We start from the raw sequence: 16,309 nt of genomic DNA, 5'->3' as shown, positions 1-16,309 counted from the left end.
TGCCTCATTGGGGAAGCGCCCCTGGTGCTAACCCCTCTAATAACTGCTGATTAGTTACCTGCTGCAGTGTTATGGTTGCAAGATAATGTTTTTGTAAAGGCTGGTCAGCTGAGTGGCCCTCCAACGTATTTTTATGATCCCCAGCTAGCTCTATAGCTTTACAGACTAAAAGGGATGGATCACCTTTAAGTGAACTTTTAGTATGTTATTGAATTGCCATTTTTAAGCAACTTTTCCATTGGCCTTTATTTTTTATTTTTTGTATAGTTTTTTAATTATTTGCCTTTTTCTTCTGACTCATTCCAGCTTTCAAATGGGGGTGGGTTGCCACTTCACCCCTCTAATTTAGGGAACCACTACATGGACATTTTATGTGTGATCCGACGTGATATGACAAAACGCCTGCGACAAGTTGAATGCGACAAAAATAAGATAAGGATAGAAATGTCGGATGAAGTTGCAGCGTTGATCCGACACAGCATGACTGTCAGATGCAGATGCTGCAGGTGTTTTGTTGCAGCGCGTCAGAACGCGCCGAAAACGTCCATGTAGTCCTACCCTTACACAAGGCCATTTTTGCCTGCACTCCCCTGCGTTGCTCTTTCTTTCTTCCGTTCAGCAGCAGGGGAGCGCAGGAGTAGATGCTGTACTCACACGAACACATGTAAGGTCGAGAAACAGCATGTTGCATTTCATCTGCGTTCAGCGCATACATGCATCTGTGTGAGTACAGCCCCCTTCAAAATAATTGACTGCGTCTACTCCTGCGCTCTCCTGCGGCTGAACGGAAGAAAGCGCAATGCAGGGGAGCGCAGGCAAAAACGGCCGTGTGTAAGAGCCCTTATGTGCAGCCATGCATCATGCATCTAAACAAGTTGCTAATTAGCCATGCAAGCTGTGGATACTATATGTTCTAGGTTTTAAAGGGGTGAGGTGGCAACCCTAAATGGGGTGACTGACACCTTCTAAAAACAAATGCTGTGTAAGGCTACAGATTTATTATTGTTGCTACTCATCTTTCTATTTATATAACATATATTCATATATCAATACAAGGCCACTAGGGTAATTTGTACCCTAGCAACTGGATTGCAGAAACTGCATACTGGAGAGCTCCTGAATAAAAAGCTAAATAAAACAAATAATAAAAAATAAAAGCCAACTGCTACTTGCCTCCGAATATTGCTTACTACATCATACAAAAATTTGAAGGAAAACTATACCCCTCAAACAATTTATGGCTCTATAAAAAGATATTGCATAAAACAGCTCATATGTAAAACCCTGCTTCATGTAAAGAAACCATTTTTATAATAATATACTTTTTCTAATCATAAATAGAAAACTGCCATTTTAAAAAATAAGGGCCGTCCCCTGGGATTGTATGATTCACGGTGCACACAAACATACCAAACATGTAAGGTCACATGAGCCAATTAACAGACAGAGTTCTGTCTTTTGCTTCCACACTTCTTCCTGTTACAGTTAGGCTGGAACGACACGATGTGTCTTCTTGAGATCCTACGCGCTGAGAGGACGCGCATGCGAGAAGACGGATGTGGCGAATATAAGGTAAGCAATAGAAATGTCGGACCTTGTCGCTGCATGCATCCGACACGACTCACGAGGAAACTTCAGGCATCTTCAGAAAACGAAACACTCCCAAGTGCCATTCCGCTGGAGATTTACATTCTAGCCGGCGGGAGGCAGTTCGGGGACATTAGTCGCCCCAAAGAAGAGGCGACTAATCTCCCCGATTCTGATGTGTGCCCGGACCCCAAAGGGCACATTTACTAATCTCGAGTGAAGGATTCGAAGTAAAAAAAACTTTGAATTTCAAAGTTATTTTTTTTGGGTACTTCGGCCATCGAATAGGCTACTTTTACCTTCGACTACGACTTCGAAATGAAAGATTCGAACCAAAAATCGTTCGACTATTTGATAGTCTAAGTACTGTCTCTTTAAAAAAAACGTCGACGACCTACTTCTGCACTTTAAACCTACTGACCACCAATGTTAGCCTACGGGGACCTTCCCCATAAGCTTTCTAAGTTTTTTTTTTTTTTGATCGAAGGAAAATCCTTGGATGGATTAAAATCCTTCGAATCGTTCGATTCATAGGATTTAATCGTTTGATCGAAGTATTTGTGGTAAATCCTTCGACTACGATATTCGAAGTCGATGGATTTTATTTCGATGGTCGAATATCGAGGGTTAATTAACCCTCAATATTCGACCCTTAGTAAATGTGCCCCCAAATGTAACAGGTGAACAACTCATTCCAAGTGTATCACTTTAAATAGCATCTTGTTACGAATGAATTAAAACCTTGTCTCCCCTCAGCACATTGTTGCTCTGGTTATTGTCGCGTTTGCTAAGGTTCTGCTCGTTATGGAAATGAGTGTAATCTGTTCAGGTGGGGCCCACCCTTTAGGCTAAACTAAAGGAAACAACAGTTGGGAAGTTCCAGTTTTCTGCATGTCGGAGGGATTGTCTCACTAACGTGTGAACGAGTCTCCAGGCTCCAGGCTCCCGGGCTAAATCACTAGAATATATATCTTGTTTGGTGGGTTAGGCCTTGGGTTTGGAATCAGTTAAAGGCTAATCAAACAGGATCTGTAAATAAAACATAATAAGGATCGCTGCTGCTCTAACACAATGATGCTGCTGCATATAATCTCATCATTATACAGATTATGGTACACACTTAAAAAACACCCAATTCTTAAAGGAGTTGTTTACCTTTAAATTAACTTTTAGTATGCTGTAGAGAGTGATATTGTGAGATAACTTGCAATTTTTTTTTTTTTATTTGTGGTTTTTCAGTTATTTAATTTTATATTAAGCAGCTCTCCAGTTTGCATTTTCAGCAATCTCGTTGCTAGGGTCTAAATTATACTAGCAACCATGCACTAATTTGAAAAAGAGACTGGGATATGAATAGGAGAGGCCTGAATAGAAAGATGAGTAATAAAAAGTAGCAATAACAATAAATTTGCATCCTTAAGATAGCCATACATGCAAAGATCTCTCCCCGATATTCCCACCTTGAGGTGGGCGATTTTGGGTTGATCCAATCGTGGGGGGTCGGATCACAACAACGAGAATACAGGCGGTTAGACCGTCTTGATCCGATGGGATTTTTAAACCTGGCTGATCGACATCTGGACAATTTATGGCCAGAAATCCATTGTTTTTTAGATGGGGCCAATGACTCCCATTTGAAAGCTGGAAAAAATTCATAATTTCCAGTTTGCAATTTCTGCAATCCAGTTGCTAGGGTCCAAATTACCCTAGCAACCACAGATTGCTATCAACGAGAGGCTGGAATATGAATAGGAGAGGGGACTGAATAGAAAGACGATTAATAAAAAGTAGTAATAACAATACATTTGTAGCCTTAAAGAGTATTTGTTTTTAGAAAGTATTTGTTTTTCCTCCATTTGGAAGCTGGAAAAAGTCAGAAGAAGAAGAAGGCAACTAATTCAAAAACTACAAAAAAGGAAAAATGATGGCCAACTGAAAAGTTGCTTAGAATTAGCCATAATATAACATACTAAAAGGAGGTGAACCCTCGCTTTAATCCTAGGCCTTTTACCTGGTGACATCCCGTATCATTTTAGATTGTCCACTTCTAATGCATTTTTGTTTGAATGGGATAAAATAATTTCTTTGTGCCCCCCTGCCAGGAGATGATTTTTGTCGCTTTTCAGCGCCCTGGAGCTATATGTCTGTTACTGCCATTCAGCACAATGAAGTCTCAGGACTGGAGCTACGTGATTTAGCATAGCAACCACAATCACTAACTGGCCGCTGGGAGCAGGCACATCTCTATTAGTTACAAGATACTGTTTCCTTGTTGGGTTGCAGCTAATGATTAAAATGCACTTTGGGAAAATGCAGCATGAGGGTAACTTTCTGCTCTGCCAGTCCAGGAGTGATATGTTTCCATTGGACTGGGCCTATTCACATAGTACAGAGAAAACAAGTGATTCACTTCCCTTTGGCTGTGATATAAGTGATACGAGTGCTAGTGACTGTGCACCGAGGCATGCTAGTGCATGTGCTACTGCCAGCGCTCCGTGTTTATGTTTCCGTATGTGTACAAACAACACTGCACTCCTGTCTGTAAGAATGTGTGACTAGTAACTGTCAGTTATGTAAGGCTGGTGGCACACGTGTCGGCAGGTAGAAAACAGACGCTACCATTTTGCATAGAACACTATGGGAAATATGATAGATAAAGGGGTTGTTCACCTTTAAATTACAGTTTAGTATGATGTAGAGAGTGATATTCCAAAACAGTTTGCAATTGGCCTTCATTTTTTATTATTTGTGGTTTTTGAGTTATTTAGCTTTTTATTCAGCAGCTCTCCAGTTTGCAATTTCAGCCATCTGGTTGTTAGGGCTCAAATTCCCCTGGCACCCATATGGAATATGAATAGGAGAGGCCTGACTAGAAAGAGGAGTAATTAAAAGCAACAATAACAATACATTTATAGCCTTACAGAGCATTTGTTTTTTAGATGGGGGTCAGTGACCCCTAATTGAAAGCTGGAAAGATTCAGAAAAAGAAGGCAAGTAGTTCAAAAACTATATAAAAAAAATAATGAAGACCAATTGAAAAGTTGCTTAGAACTGGTCATTCTATAACATACTAAAAGTTAACTTAAAGGTGAACCACCCCTAGTTTTAGTGGCCATGGTGTTGGTACAGCAAATGTAAATGACATGTGAGCAGGGGAAGAACTAGGGGTAGACACTTGCTTTGGACACAACTCAAGGGGGTACAACCTATAAGTTAACTTTTAGGGTCAGGACACACAGGAAGATTCGGGGAGATTAGTCGCCCGGCGACAAATCTCCTCTTTTTCAGGGACGACTAAATTCCCCGAACTGCCTTCCCGCTGGCTAAAATGTAAATCGCCGGCGGGATGGCACTCAGAGCGATTCATTTTCCGAAGTCATCCGAAGTTTCCTCATCAGACGACTTCGGTAAACGAATCGCCGTCCCGCCGGCGATTTACATTTTAGCCAGCGGGAAGGCAAGGGAGGCAGTTCAGGGAGATTAGTCGCCCTGAAGAATAGGAGATTTGTCGGCGACTACTCTCCCTGAATCTGCCTGTGTGCCCTGACCCTTAGTATGTTGTATAATGGTTAATTCTAAGCAACTTTTCAACTGGTCTTCATTATTTTTATTTTTTTTTATATACTTTTTTAATCATTTGCCTTCTGCTTACTCTTTCCAGCTTTCAAATGGGGGTCACTGATCCCATCTAAAAAAAAAAAATGCTTTGTAAGGCTAAAAATGTATCGTCACTACTACTTTTTATTACCCATCTTTCAATTCAGATCCTCTCCTATTCATATCCCAGTCTCTTATTCAAACCAAGACATGGTTGCTAGGGTAATTTGGACCTTAGCAACCAGATTGCTGAAACTTCAAACTGGAGAGCTGCTGAATAAAAAGCTAAATTACTCAAAAACTCAAAAAAAAATGAAACCATCAACGCAGAATATCACTCTACGTCCTACTAAAAGTTAACTCAAAGGTGAACAACCCCTTTAATCCAGCGCTGCTGATGGAGACTTGAGAATGTTTTAGATTTAAATCCATCCCCTGTGCCCAGCGGTAAGATGATGCCATACATGCAATGCAGTTTTTTCTGGCATTCTTGTTGTTGTAGAACTACAATTCCCAGCACTCTTCTTCGGGTCTGCATACACAAGATCGCTTTCAGCCAAAAGCTGTGGGTTTTTGCTGAGATCTGGAAATGTAAAGGATAATAATGGATAACGGATGTTGTGCACATGATGAGGCACCACAGAGGAGAGAAATAGTGCTTACACTGTCTAATATGAGGCATAAGAAGGGGAAGTGAATATATCCTTATTGATTTGCTCCTGTATTACTGGGTCTGAGGAAGATGCATTGGAGAGAGGGGGTCGTGTATATGCTAAGTGACATAATGCTTCCTCGGTTGCCACAGAACAAACCCTCCTACACCCATTGCCTTGAGCAGGGATTGGTCGTGTACACTGAATAAACCCAGTATTTGCAGTCAGGTTGGGGCCGGTCTAGAGAGTGGGAGGAGAGGATGAGTAGACTGGGCTGTTACAGTGCCTGGAAAAGCAGGTTCTACCTCTTTTGTTTGGCAGGGTGTTTATTCGAAAGCAGGAGAAGTTGTGGATTAGAGTGTGTGTCGCTGCCAAGGACTGAACTCATAGGGGACTCAGGCCGAGGGCCACAGAGGGCCAGAGAGACAAGAGCGGAGAGGTGAGTTTGCACCACTTTCTTGCATTCTTCTTGTTAAAGGCACAGTAACACCAGGAAATACAACAAGGCAAATGTGTACATTTACTTTATCCTACCACGGCTCACGTTGCCCAGCCAACAGCTGATATGCCAATTAGGATCACACTAAAGGTGGCCATAGACGCACAGATAATATCGTACAAAACGAATTTTCGTCCGATATTCGTTGCGTGTATGGTGGAAAAAGAGCCGACCGATATCGGCAGAAGACTTGGATATCGGTCGGCTTGTCGATCGGGCTGGATGGAAAATTTTGATCGGGTGCCTTTGAAGGGACCCAAACATCGGCCATTGTTAGTGCTGAATCGTCAGATATAGGTAAAATTCTATTGTTTATTCCCGTATATCTACCTGTATATCTGACGATTCAGCTCTACACGTGTGTATTGAAACGAACGATCTTTCTTGGAAAGATCTTTTCCAAGAAAGATCATAATTGTTACGTCTATGGCCACCTAATTAACAAACACCTAATTGGCTACAAATTGGTTACAAAGGAGTTTGATCGACCATCTGAATTTCATGTTCACGATTGTAAGCTCTTTAGAGCTTCCAATCGTAATCACGAAATGATCCCTTATTTGTTTCGTTTACTTGTATTCACCCTTCTATTTTAGAAGATGTCGTTGCTTTATGTCAGGGGTACTGTCAGGCTCGCCGGAGGTTTAAAGGGGAAGTAAAATTGAAACTTCCAGGAATAACAGATTCCCTGGGTGTTTATGTTGAGAGGAATATCTTCGCGCCCTCACAATAAACACATTTTTCCCCTTCAGTGGTGGGACAGGTTGAGACTGGAAGGAGGGAGGAATGGAGCTTGCGGCAATAACCTGACGGAGATTCCAGCCATCGCTGACAGGTTCCTGCATGTAACTGTGAAACCATCTGCTTCCTCCTGAGCCATGCTGGGAGCTTCCCTGACAATTACAGGGGGATACACTACTGCCCATCTGGGCTTTTGTCAGACAGACTATACTATAGACTATAGATATAGTCACTCTTCTTGTAATAAAAATGATGGTGAGGATGGTGGTAAGGTTTATCCTTACTGTCATAAGCGTGCACAGCAGGATTAAGTAGGCATTCCAGAATCAGCCATGTGCTTTATATCTAAAAGCCATGGAGACGTGTCTTTGCTGCTGACTTCCAGCTGAGGCTGTACTACAACTCCCATGATTCTCCAGTTTGTAGTTCAGCTGTAGGTGCAGCTTTATTTAATGGCCATTCTCCTTGATTACATGGAATTGAGAAGCAGAAGATGCTATAGAATTGGCATCAGGGTGCCAACATTGGTTGAGAACCGCTTTATCAATGAACCCCAACGCCAAGGAGTTTTATTGAAGTTGGAAGTAATCAAGTAAGTGTTCTTTGTGAGTAGCTGATACGGGTGCTGATAGATGCACAATAGACACAACGGCCATGTGTTAACAGAATGAAATCTATTAGAAGGCAATTGATTGTTACACTGACCATATTGTGGGCATATAATGAGATTTTAGAAAAGAGCGAGTTTCAGTCTTTTGTGCACCCGTAGCTGTGGCAGTAAAAGATGGAGCACTGTCTGGATCAAGCTCAGCACTTTTATGTATCTGATAAAATGATTAACAGCTAGACTTACCCATTGCCCATTGCCATTCCTGCTCATGGAAATGTCGCTGATAACATTTTTGTCACAATTGGAAACAGCTTCAGCCAAAATGCCCCCTATCTGTCTGCCATCCCCAATGAAAAGTGAAGCAGGATGCCCACCTAAGGCAGATGTTATATATATACATTTGTCATATTTATCATATAAATATGTCCCCAGTACCTAGGATGGGGATCCTTAACATTTCTTACCTGTGAGCAACATTCAGGTGTAAAAAGAGTTGGGGAGCAACAAAAGCATGAAAAATGTTCCTAGGGTGCAAAATAAGTGCTGTGATTGGCCATTTGGTAGCCCCTATGTGGACTGGCAGCCTACTGAAGGTTCTGTTTGGCAGTACAGCTGGTTTTTATGCAACCAAAACCAAAACAGGAATTTTAAATAAGCACCTGCTTTGAGGCCACTTGGAACAACATCCAAGGGTATAGTGAGCAACATGTGTTGCTCACAGGACACTGGTTGGTGAACACTGACCTAGGGTGACACCAAATGCTGGCCAAGGCCAGAGACTAATGGCAGAATCTGGTAGCTAACCTGAGAGGCAGGGCTGTGCTTTGCAGAACATCTCAACTATTGGTTTGGCACATGTGTTATATTGTTTTTGTAAAGCGGATTTGGTTTCTGGTAATGGAGTTGCAGGGGCTTCAACCATAAAGTATGTCTAGGGTGGTTGTACCCTGGACGTTTGTGGACATCCACCATAAAATAAGGTTTTCTCATTGTAGGTCCGTCAATGACCCATACTGTATATGACTATAAGAATTAGTAACTAGCTAATTAGGGTGTTTTGACCAACCCTGTTTCACAGCTGATGGTAAAAGTACCCAGTGGGCCCTTAGCTTGATACTAACATTCTGGTTATTAAGCTGAGTAGAGTATGAAGTTTGAATCATTGTCTGTATTTTGTGATAGAATTGTTTTCAAAGATCTGGACATCAAAAGGCAATAGAGTAGGCGTTTGATTTGAGATTACACAACTACTCCATAGTAAGCCAATGTCAACAATCAAGTGTTTTTAAATATAAAGGTGAAATTACCTTCCCAAAGAGCAGATTTGTGCCGAAGCTGGCTGCTCACTTGCTGGAGTAAACCGACTGATTTGATCGCTCCACCACTGGGAGAAGGATCAGATCACAATAGGTGCCCAATGTGGGCTGATATAGGACTTGGTATGAAAAGCAGCTTCTCTACCATTTGCAGTATATTTATAATGGTTGTCATTTGGTGGTATGTGTCAAATAAATATAAATCCAAATTGCAAGGCCCTCTGGCCAAGGTTGAACCTGAACAGCTTGGCTGGCTTTATTCATTCGTCTTGGTCTAGAACTAACTTCGGTGCCTTCAAAGAAACTCACCTATGGCTCGTTTAGATGAAGTGTTACATGCAACGTAAACATGCCTTTTATTGTGTTTCAAACTGTAGTACTGGATCATAGAGTCCTAGAAATTGTTTTATGGTTGTGTTTCAGCCCTATAAAAAATAGAAAGGCCATTAAGTTACCTGCTCGTGCGGAAAAGAAAATGGCTGAGTAATCATAGTTGATGTATAGGCTTTCTATGGAGGAGTCTCTTTGCTGTGGGAAGTCCTAAGGGGGGTCTGGCTTTTGTTAAATACAAATTGCTACCTAGGAATGCTGCATCAGCTATGGCTTGTGATATTATTCCCAACTCTAAGGTGGCTTTAACCTTGTCAACAATTTACTGAGTCCGATCAGCAGAACTGAATTGGATGGAGTGCCTTGCAAAGTGCATTTCTGTCCTCAGCCTCAATGGACTTATCCCTGTCAGATCCCATCTCTCCCCCACAGTCTCCTTATTTACCCTTCTAATCTCATCCTCTGCATCCTCCTATATTACCCAGGAAGTCATTATCCTTCTCCATCTTTCAGCTACTCCTATCTATCTCCCCTCCATTCAGTCTGTTGGCAAATGCATTTTAATACTCGATGATGGGTCTCATGGGAATACGTTGAAAGGATAAGGGCACTCTGAACTCATTCTTCCATCATTCATAATTGTTGTGTTTCTGCCTTTCATATGGTTTGCCTTTTCCCTATCTGGTTGTGGGATATGTTGGTTCTTTACAAATAGACTGTAACGATAGCACTAATTAAGTGTAGCAGAAGAGAAGAGCAATTTGCACATAGAGAGGTGAGCCAATATCACTGGGTGAGCCGGAACTAAATTGATTAATCCAAGGTAAACAATGAAGGAGATGACATTGCTGATGTCGGCTAGAGCATTGGGTGTGAACAGGATGTCAATGAAAGGGAAACAGGGCTAAGCCTATCTAGCACTGACTGACTGTGCCCTTCAAAGGTTGCTCTTCCCCCACCCAGGGGTAATTAAAATTCAATTATTTCATCAGGGATACACCGAGGTCAGTAGGAATCAAAAGAATATTTTTATTGCTAGGCCTTGTCCAATGTTTTGAAGAACTGTGTATCCCCCTTGGGTGCCAGTAAGTTCTCCGTTCGCTCCCTCACTGACCGCTCAAGCGATAGATCTAATCAACTTGCATCAGCAACTTTATTCTCTGTAGAACAAGCACAGCACAACTCCATCATTATCGGACTATAACCCTGGCCAATCGCTCTCACATATAAATACTTTTTTTCTAGCCCTATCATTATTTACCTCGTTGGTGACAAAGTTGTTCTGTTTCCCACACTGCCAAGGGCAAAAAAAATGTAAAGGTCCATGAGTTAAAAATAATTTTTTTTTATGGAAAGTCAACCTTCTCACTAAATTGCTCATTATTGTGGATATTTAAAGAGAGCTATATACTATTTTTAGGTTTACTATGTGCCCATAACCTTCCCTGTCAGCATATTTTCATAGTATTCCTAAGGGTCAGGGCACACGCTCAGATTCAGGGAGATTAATCGCCCAGCGAAAATTCCCTCTTCGGGCAAATAATCTCCCCAAACTGCCTCCCGCCGGCTAAAATGTAAATCGCCAGCGGGGTGGGATTCAAAATTATTCGTTTTCAGAAGTCGCCCGAAGTTGCCTCACGAGGAAACTTTTGGCACCTTCGGAAAACTAATCACTCCGAGTGCCATCCCGCCGGCTATTTACATTCTAGCTGGCGGGAGGCAGTTTGTGGAGACTAGTCGTCCCGAAGAAGAGGAGATTTGGCGCCGGGCAACTAATCTCCCCGAATCTGAGCGTGTGCCCTGACCCTAAGGGCGGGGGCTGCCATATAACAGGATTAAAGCTTCTTCCAGGGCTATACAATGTGTATTGCACTTACCTCCTGATAAATGTAAGCTTTTCTCTGCATGTAAACTGGAAAGGTTTTCTGTACAGAGTATTATATTTTTGTTGCAGTTTTCACTACACAGATTTAAGATATCCATACATAAGCAGATATTCAAGGCAGGCTCAGCATTTCTTGGCTGAATTGTCTTGTGTGTGGGGCCAAAACAATTGTCTTCCCAAGTGACACCTGATTAGGGCTCATTATTTATTGAGCTGGTGAGAAATCTAGAAGACCACATTGTCATAGATCTTATCATGAACTGAAGTATCAGGCCTGAAAGACCATGGGAAGCAAACTCAACAAGGTTGAAGGGAACTAAAGGGTTCAGGGCCTTATCATACAATATATATGGAAATGTATTTATTTATATTTACCAATATAAACTGGCGTGCCAGAGCTTGCCTAGGTGAAAGGCAATCTGGGTGGAGAGTAGTGCAGGGCGCAGACTGGGTAGTGAAATATATGGGTTGGGTAGATGAAGTTCTGATGGCAGCTGAGCACTTGTTATTATAGAGAAGGAATACAGAATGTCAAGGTGAATAAGGGCAAGCTACAAAGGAAGGAGACAGTTTGAGGAAGGAATTGGGGGGAGAGTCTGACAGATGGAATTTAGGAGTGAATTCCAGACAATGTAGATACAGTAAATACTAAAGCTCTGTGAATTATATCACTGGATCTTTCTACTCCTGACACCAGGAATCTGCAAACTGGTTCTTCTGCTGAGGCAAACTACACATCCCATGATCCCCCAGCATCTGTTCTTACATATTTGAGAAAAAAATAATTTTATCAAGCAGCAGGCCAGAACCTCTTTTTTTTGGGTGGAAGGGGGAGATGCCTTCTTGGAATGGTATTTAGACAAGATGCCAAGTTTTCATGCCAAGTGATTCCATATTTAGCTATGTATATCTAGAAAAATTGTCTGAGGAGGGATTTACAAAGGTTGCCCTTAAAGCTTGCATGCAACGTCATACATCTGCTCACAGTCGTATGAAAATGTCAAGCTCCGTAGCTTTATTAGAACAAAAACATGTTTACTCTGCGCCATATTCAAGCCTAACAAATACACGTTTCACAGAAGTTCATTCTCGGGCTGGGAAATGTTTTGCATGTCAACAGTGAAAAATATGACTATATATAGGGACTTTCTACAGGCCTAATGCAGTTGGAGAGAAGACGTACATATGCAGATTTAATATGAATATGTTTGGTTTGTGCACTGTATCATTTGTGTTTTCCACATACACAACTGTGTATCATGTATATTATAATAATAATACAAGAATTGTGTGTATATACATACAAAAGTGTTTACAGGGTGCTTATACAGGTATGGAACCCTTTTATCGTGAATGCTCGGGACCTGGGGTTTTCCAGATAAGGGGGTCTTTCCGTAATTTGGATTTCCATACTGTACATTTACTAAAAAAAATCACTTAAACATGAACTAAACCCAATAGGATTGGTTTTACTCCAATGAGGATTAATTATATCTTAGTTTGGGATCAAGTACAAGCTACTGTTTTATTATTACAGAAGAAAAGTGAATTCAACGGGTTTCCCTGTACAGGTACAGGTATGCGACCCGTTATCCAGAATGTTCAGGACCTGGGGTTTTCCGGATAACTTCCATAATTTGGATCTTCAAACCTTGTCTACTAAAAAACCATGTAAACATTAAATAAACCCAATAGGCTGATTCTGCTTCCTATAAGGATTAATTATATCTTAGTTGGGATCAAGTACAAGCTACTGTTTTATTATTACAGAAAAAAAATGTATTCATTTTAAAAATGTTGTATTATTTCTATAAAATGGAGCCTATGGGAGTCATTCTGTAATTCTGAACTTTCTGGATAAAGGGTTTCTGCATAACGAATCCAATACCTGTATATTGAAAAAAAGTCCTAGACGTGAGCCATATCACTGCTATAGGCAAATGGTAAAGAAGGAGCAAAAGCAGACACAGATAAAGCATACCTGGTACAGGTATGGGTCCTGCTATCCAGAATGCTCTGGGCACGTCCTTGGTTGTGCACAACCACAGCTGGGGGCGAAGTGGCTGGCTGGGCGCCCTAGGCACTGACTGCCATTGAGGTGGCAACCCTAAGTGGCGTACATCAGAGCTCTCTGGGCTCAGGCTGTGAATAGCAAGTCAGGGTGGCGTGCAAGATTTAATTAACCAGACCCACCCGTCAATAACAATTCACTGAATCTGCTGAAGAGCGGAGAACACAATGCACACTTTTCATTTCCAGTCTGCTGACAGAATCCTCGGCAAGTCCCAGACTGGGTGGCTTGTGATGACAAACCCTGGCTGTTTCACATTATCTCTGTTCTCGTTCCACGCATGGATCATTTCCATATTAAACAAACAGTTATGGCTTCTACTTTCCAGAGCAGAACAGGGTGCCGAGCCAGTGAAGATTGCTTTTGTGCTCTGTTTTGTCTATAGGAGGGTGGCACTGTTTCACTGGGCTCATTTGCATGACACTACATGGTTTCTTCCATCTGTAAGGACACAAAGCAAATTAAAAGGTTCCTGATGGTTTTTCTTTGATTCACCCACAGGTTTTGGGATTTACAGAGAGAGAACCAGTCTCATTGCTCGGCTCTCTGGACACCATGGTGTTTCAAGCAATGGGGAAACTGCTGGGGTACAAGCACCGGTGAGTATATTCTTCACATAATGTCTTTATATCACTAGATAAATGTAGTTACAGAGTGTCTGGAATTTTCACAGTTTTGAATAATTGTCTCAATGAATAAATTTCCAAAGCTTATATAATAAACACAGAAGCAGTTTTGAGAACGAACTTCTCAGTGTCATAGCATTGTAGTCCTGGAGCACAAGTCAATTGTTATCAAACAGATATGGGACCTGTTATCCAGAATGCTGGGGACCTGGGGTTTTTCCGGATATTTCTGTAATTTGGATTGCCATACCTTACTGTAAGTCTACTAGAAAATCATGTAAACATTAAATAAACCCAATAGGCTGGTTTTGCTTCCAATAAGGATTAATTATATCTTAGTTGGGATCAAGTACAAGCTACTGTTTTATTATTACAGAGAAAAAGGAAATCCTTTTTAAAAATTTGGATTATTCAAATAAAATGGCATCTATGAAAGAGGCCGATCTGTTTCTGGATAACGGATTCCAAACCTGTTCTTGTATTATACATAATAGGCTTTGCCACCATTTGCAAAGACATCAAGGTCTAAATGCACTTTCTCTCCAGGACCAAGTCTATAAACAAGGACAAAAAAGAGAAAAAGGGCTCCATAGAGCCCGAGAAGATGTACCTGGAACCTCGATACACAGCTGCCCGCATTGTGGAAGCTGATATCCTTATGTTGGTAGCATTACCAAAAGGTCTAAATGTGGATGAGTGGCTGGCCAGCAATGGTAAGTTATCCTCTAGGCCAGTGGTCCCCAACCTTTTTTTACCTGTGAGCCACATTCAAATGTAAAAAGAGTTGGGGAGCAACACAAGCATGAAAAAGTCCCTTAGGGTGCCAAATAAGGGCTGTGATTGGCTATTTGGTAGCCCCTATGTGGACTGGCAGCCTACAAGAGGCTTTACTTGGCACATTACTTTGTTTTTATGCAATTAAAACTTGCTTTCAAGCTCTGAATTCAAAAATAAGCACCTCCTTTGAGGACCCTGAGAGCAACATCCAAGGGGTTGGAGAGCAACATGTTGCTCGCGAGCTACTGGTTGGGGATCACTGCTCTAGGCTCTCAAAGGGCCACTACAGCTTTTTTATAACCATCTATTTTTTGTTGTATTTATAGTTGGTTCTGATAATCTATAGAAGCTTTTATACATGTATGTGTAGTGTAGCCACCGGCTGACATGCACCTCTAGAGAAAGGGGCTGAACTACCATTGACCAATGGCAAAATCACATGTAGACCTGTTGCCCAATGACTGCATCTAGAGTCAGTGGCATTCCTCAGTCAATACAATTTTACTTCCATCCTGACCATTGACTGGAATGGATAATTCCAAGCAACTTTTCGATTGAATTGAATTTTTTATTTTTTTATAGTTTTTGAATTATTTACGTTCTTTCCAGCTTTCAAATGGGGGTCACTGATCCTATCTAAAAAAAAAACAAATGCTCTGTAAGGCTACAAATGTATTGTTATGACTCATCTTTCTATTCAGCCCTCTCCTATTCATATTCGAGTCTCTTATCAAATCAATGCCTGGTTGCTAGGGTCATTTGGAGTCTAGCAACCAGATTGTTGCAATTGCCAGCTGGAGAGCTGCTGAATAAAAAGCTAAATAAATCAAAAACCACTAATAATAAAAAATTAAAAACAATTGCAAATTGTCTCAAAATACCACCCTCTACACCATACTTAAAGTTAATTTTAAGGTGAACAAACCCTTTAAAGGAGAGCTAAACCCTAAAAATGAATATGGCTAAAAATGCCCTATTTTATATACTGCACTTATTGCACGAGGCTAAAGTTTCAGCTTGTCAATAGCAGCAATGACCCAGGACTTCAAACTTGTCACAGGGGGTCACCATCTTGGAAAGTGTCTGTGACACTCACATGCTCAGTGGGCTCTGATTGGCTGTTGAGAAGCTAAGCTTAGGGCTCGTCACTAATTATCCAGCAGAAAATGAGCTTCCCCTGTAATATAAGCTGATGCTACAGGTTTGCTGATTATTAAATTCTGATGCTAATTGCACTGGTTTCTGTGCTGCCATGTAGTAATTATCTGTATTAATTACTAATCAGCCTTATATTGTGACATTTCTATTCTATGTGTACTGTATATTGTGAGTGGCTCCCTAAGCTCAGTAAGTGACAGCAGCACAGAGCATGTGCAGTGAATCAGCAGAAAAGAAGATGGGGAGCTACTGGGGCATCTTTGGAGACACAGATCTTTACTGCTAAAGGGCTGTGGTTGCCTTGGGCTGGTACAGAAGCCAAAACATAATAAAATAAAAATAAGCATTGTGTCTTTCCTTTGCACCCCCCCCCCCCACCAAGATGGCACTAATAAGGCATTTATACAAAAACTCCATCTTTCCAGCTGCAGGCTAGAACCCATGTGTATGCTTATAGAC

The 16,309-nt window shown here is 41.3% G+C and overlaps 1 protein-coding gene across 2 annotated transcripts in view; it reads left to right on the top strand.

Moving 5' to 3' along the window:
• The first annotated feature begins 1,478 nt into the window (after window positions 1-1,478).
• Window positions 1,479-16,309, top strand: part of mob2.2.L (Mps one binder kinase activator-like 2, gene 2 L homeolog) — a 31,753-nt gene continuing 16,922 nt past the window's right edge. Inside the window, exons 1-3 of one of the 2 annotated variants that reach the window (XM_041568317.1) lie at window positions 1,479-1,572; window positions 13,791-13,888; window positions 14,462-14,628. In XM_041568317.1, the coding sequence (XP_041424251.1) occupies window positions 1,504-1,572; window positions 13,791-13,888; window positions 14,462-14,628 (334 nt within the window). In that variant the 5' untranslated portion in view covers window positions 1,479-1,503. 2 annotated transcript variants of the gene reach the window in all.

This window comes from Xenopus laevis, chromosome 7L (assembly GCF_017654675.1).
Source record: "Xenopus laevis strain J_2021 chromosome 7L, Xenopus_laevis_v10.1, whole genome shotgun sequence".
Lineage (NCBI taxonomy): Eukaryota > Metazoa > Chordata > Amphibia > Anura > Pipidae > Xenopus > Xenopus laevis.
Note: the sequence above shows the minus strand (reverse complement) of the source record. Positions and strands in the feature narration are given on the sequence as shown.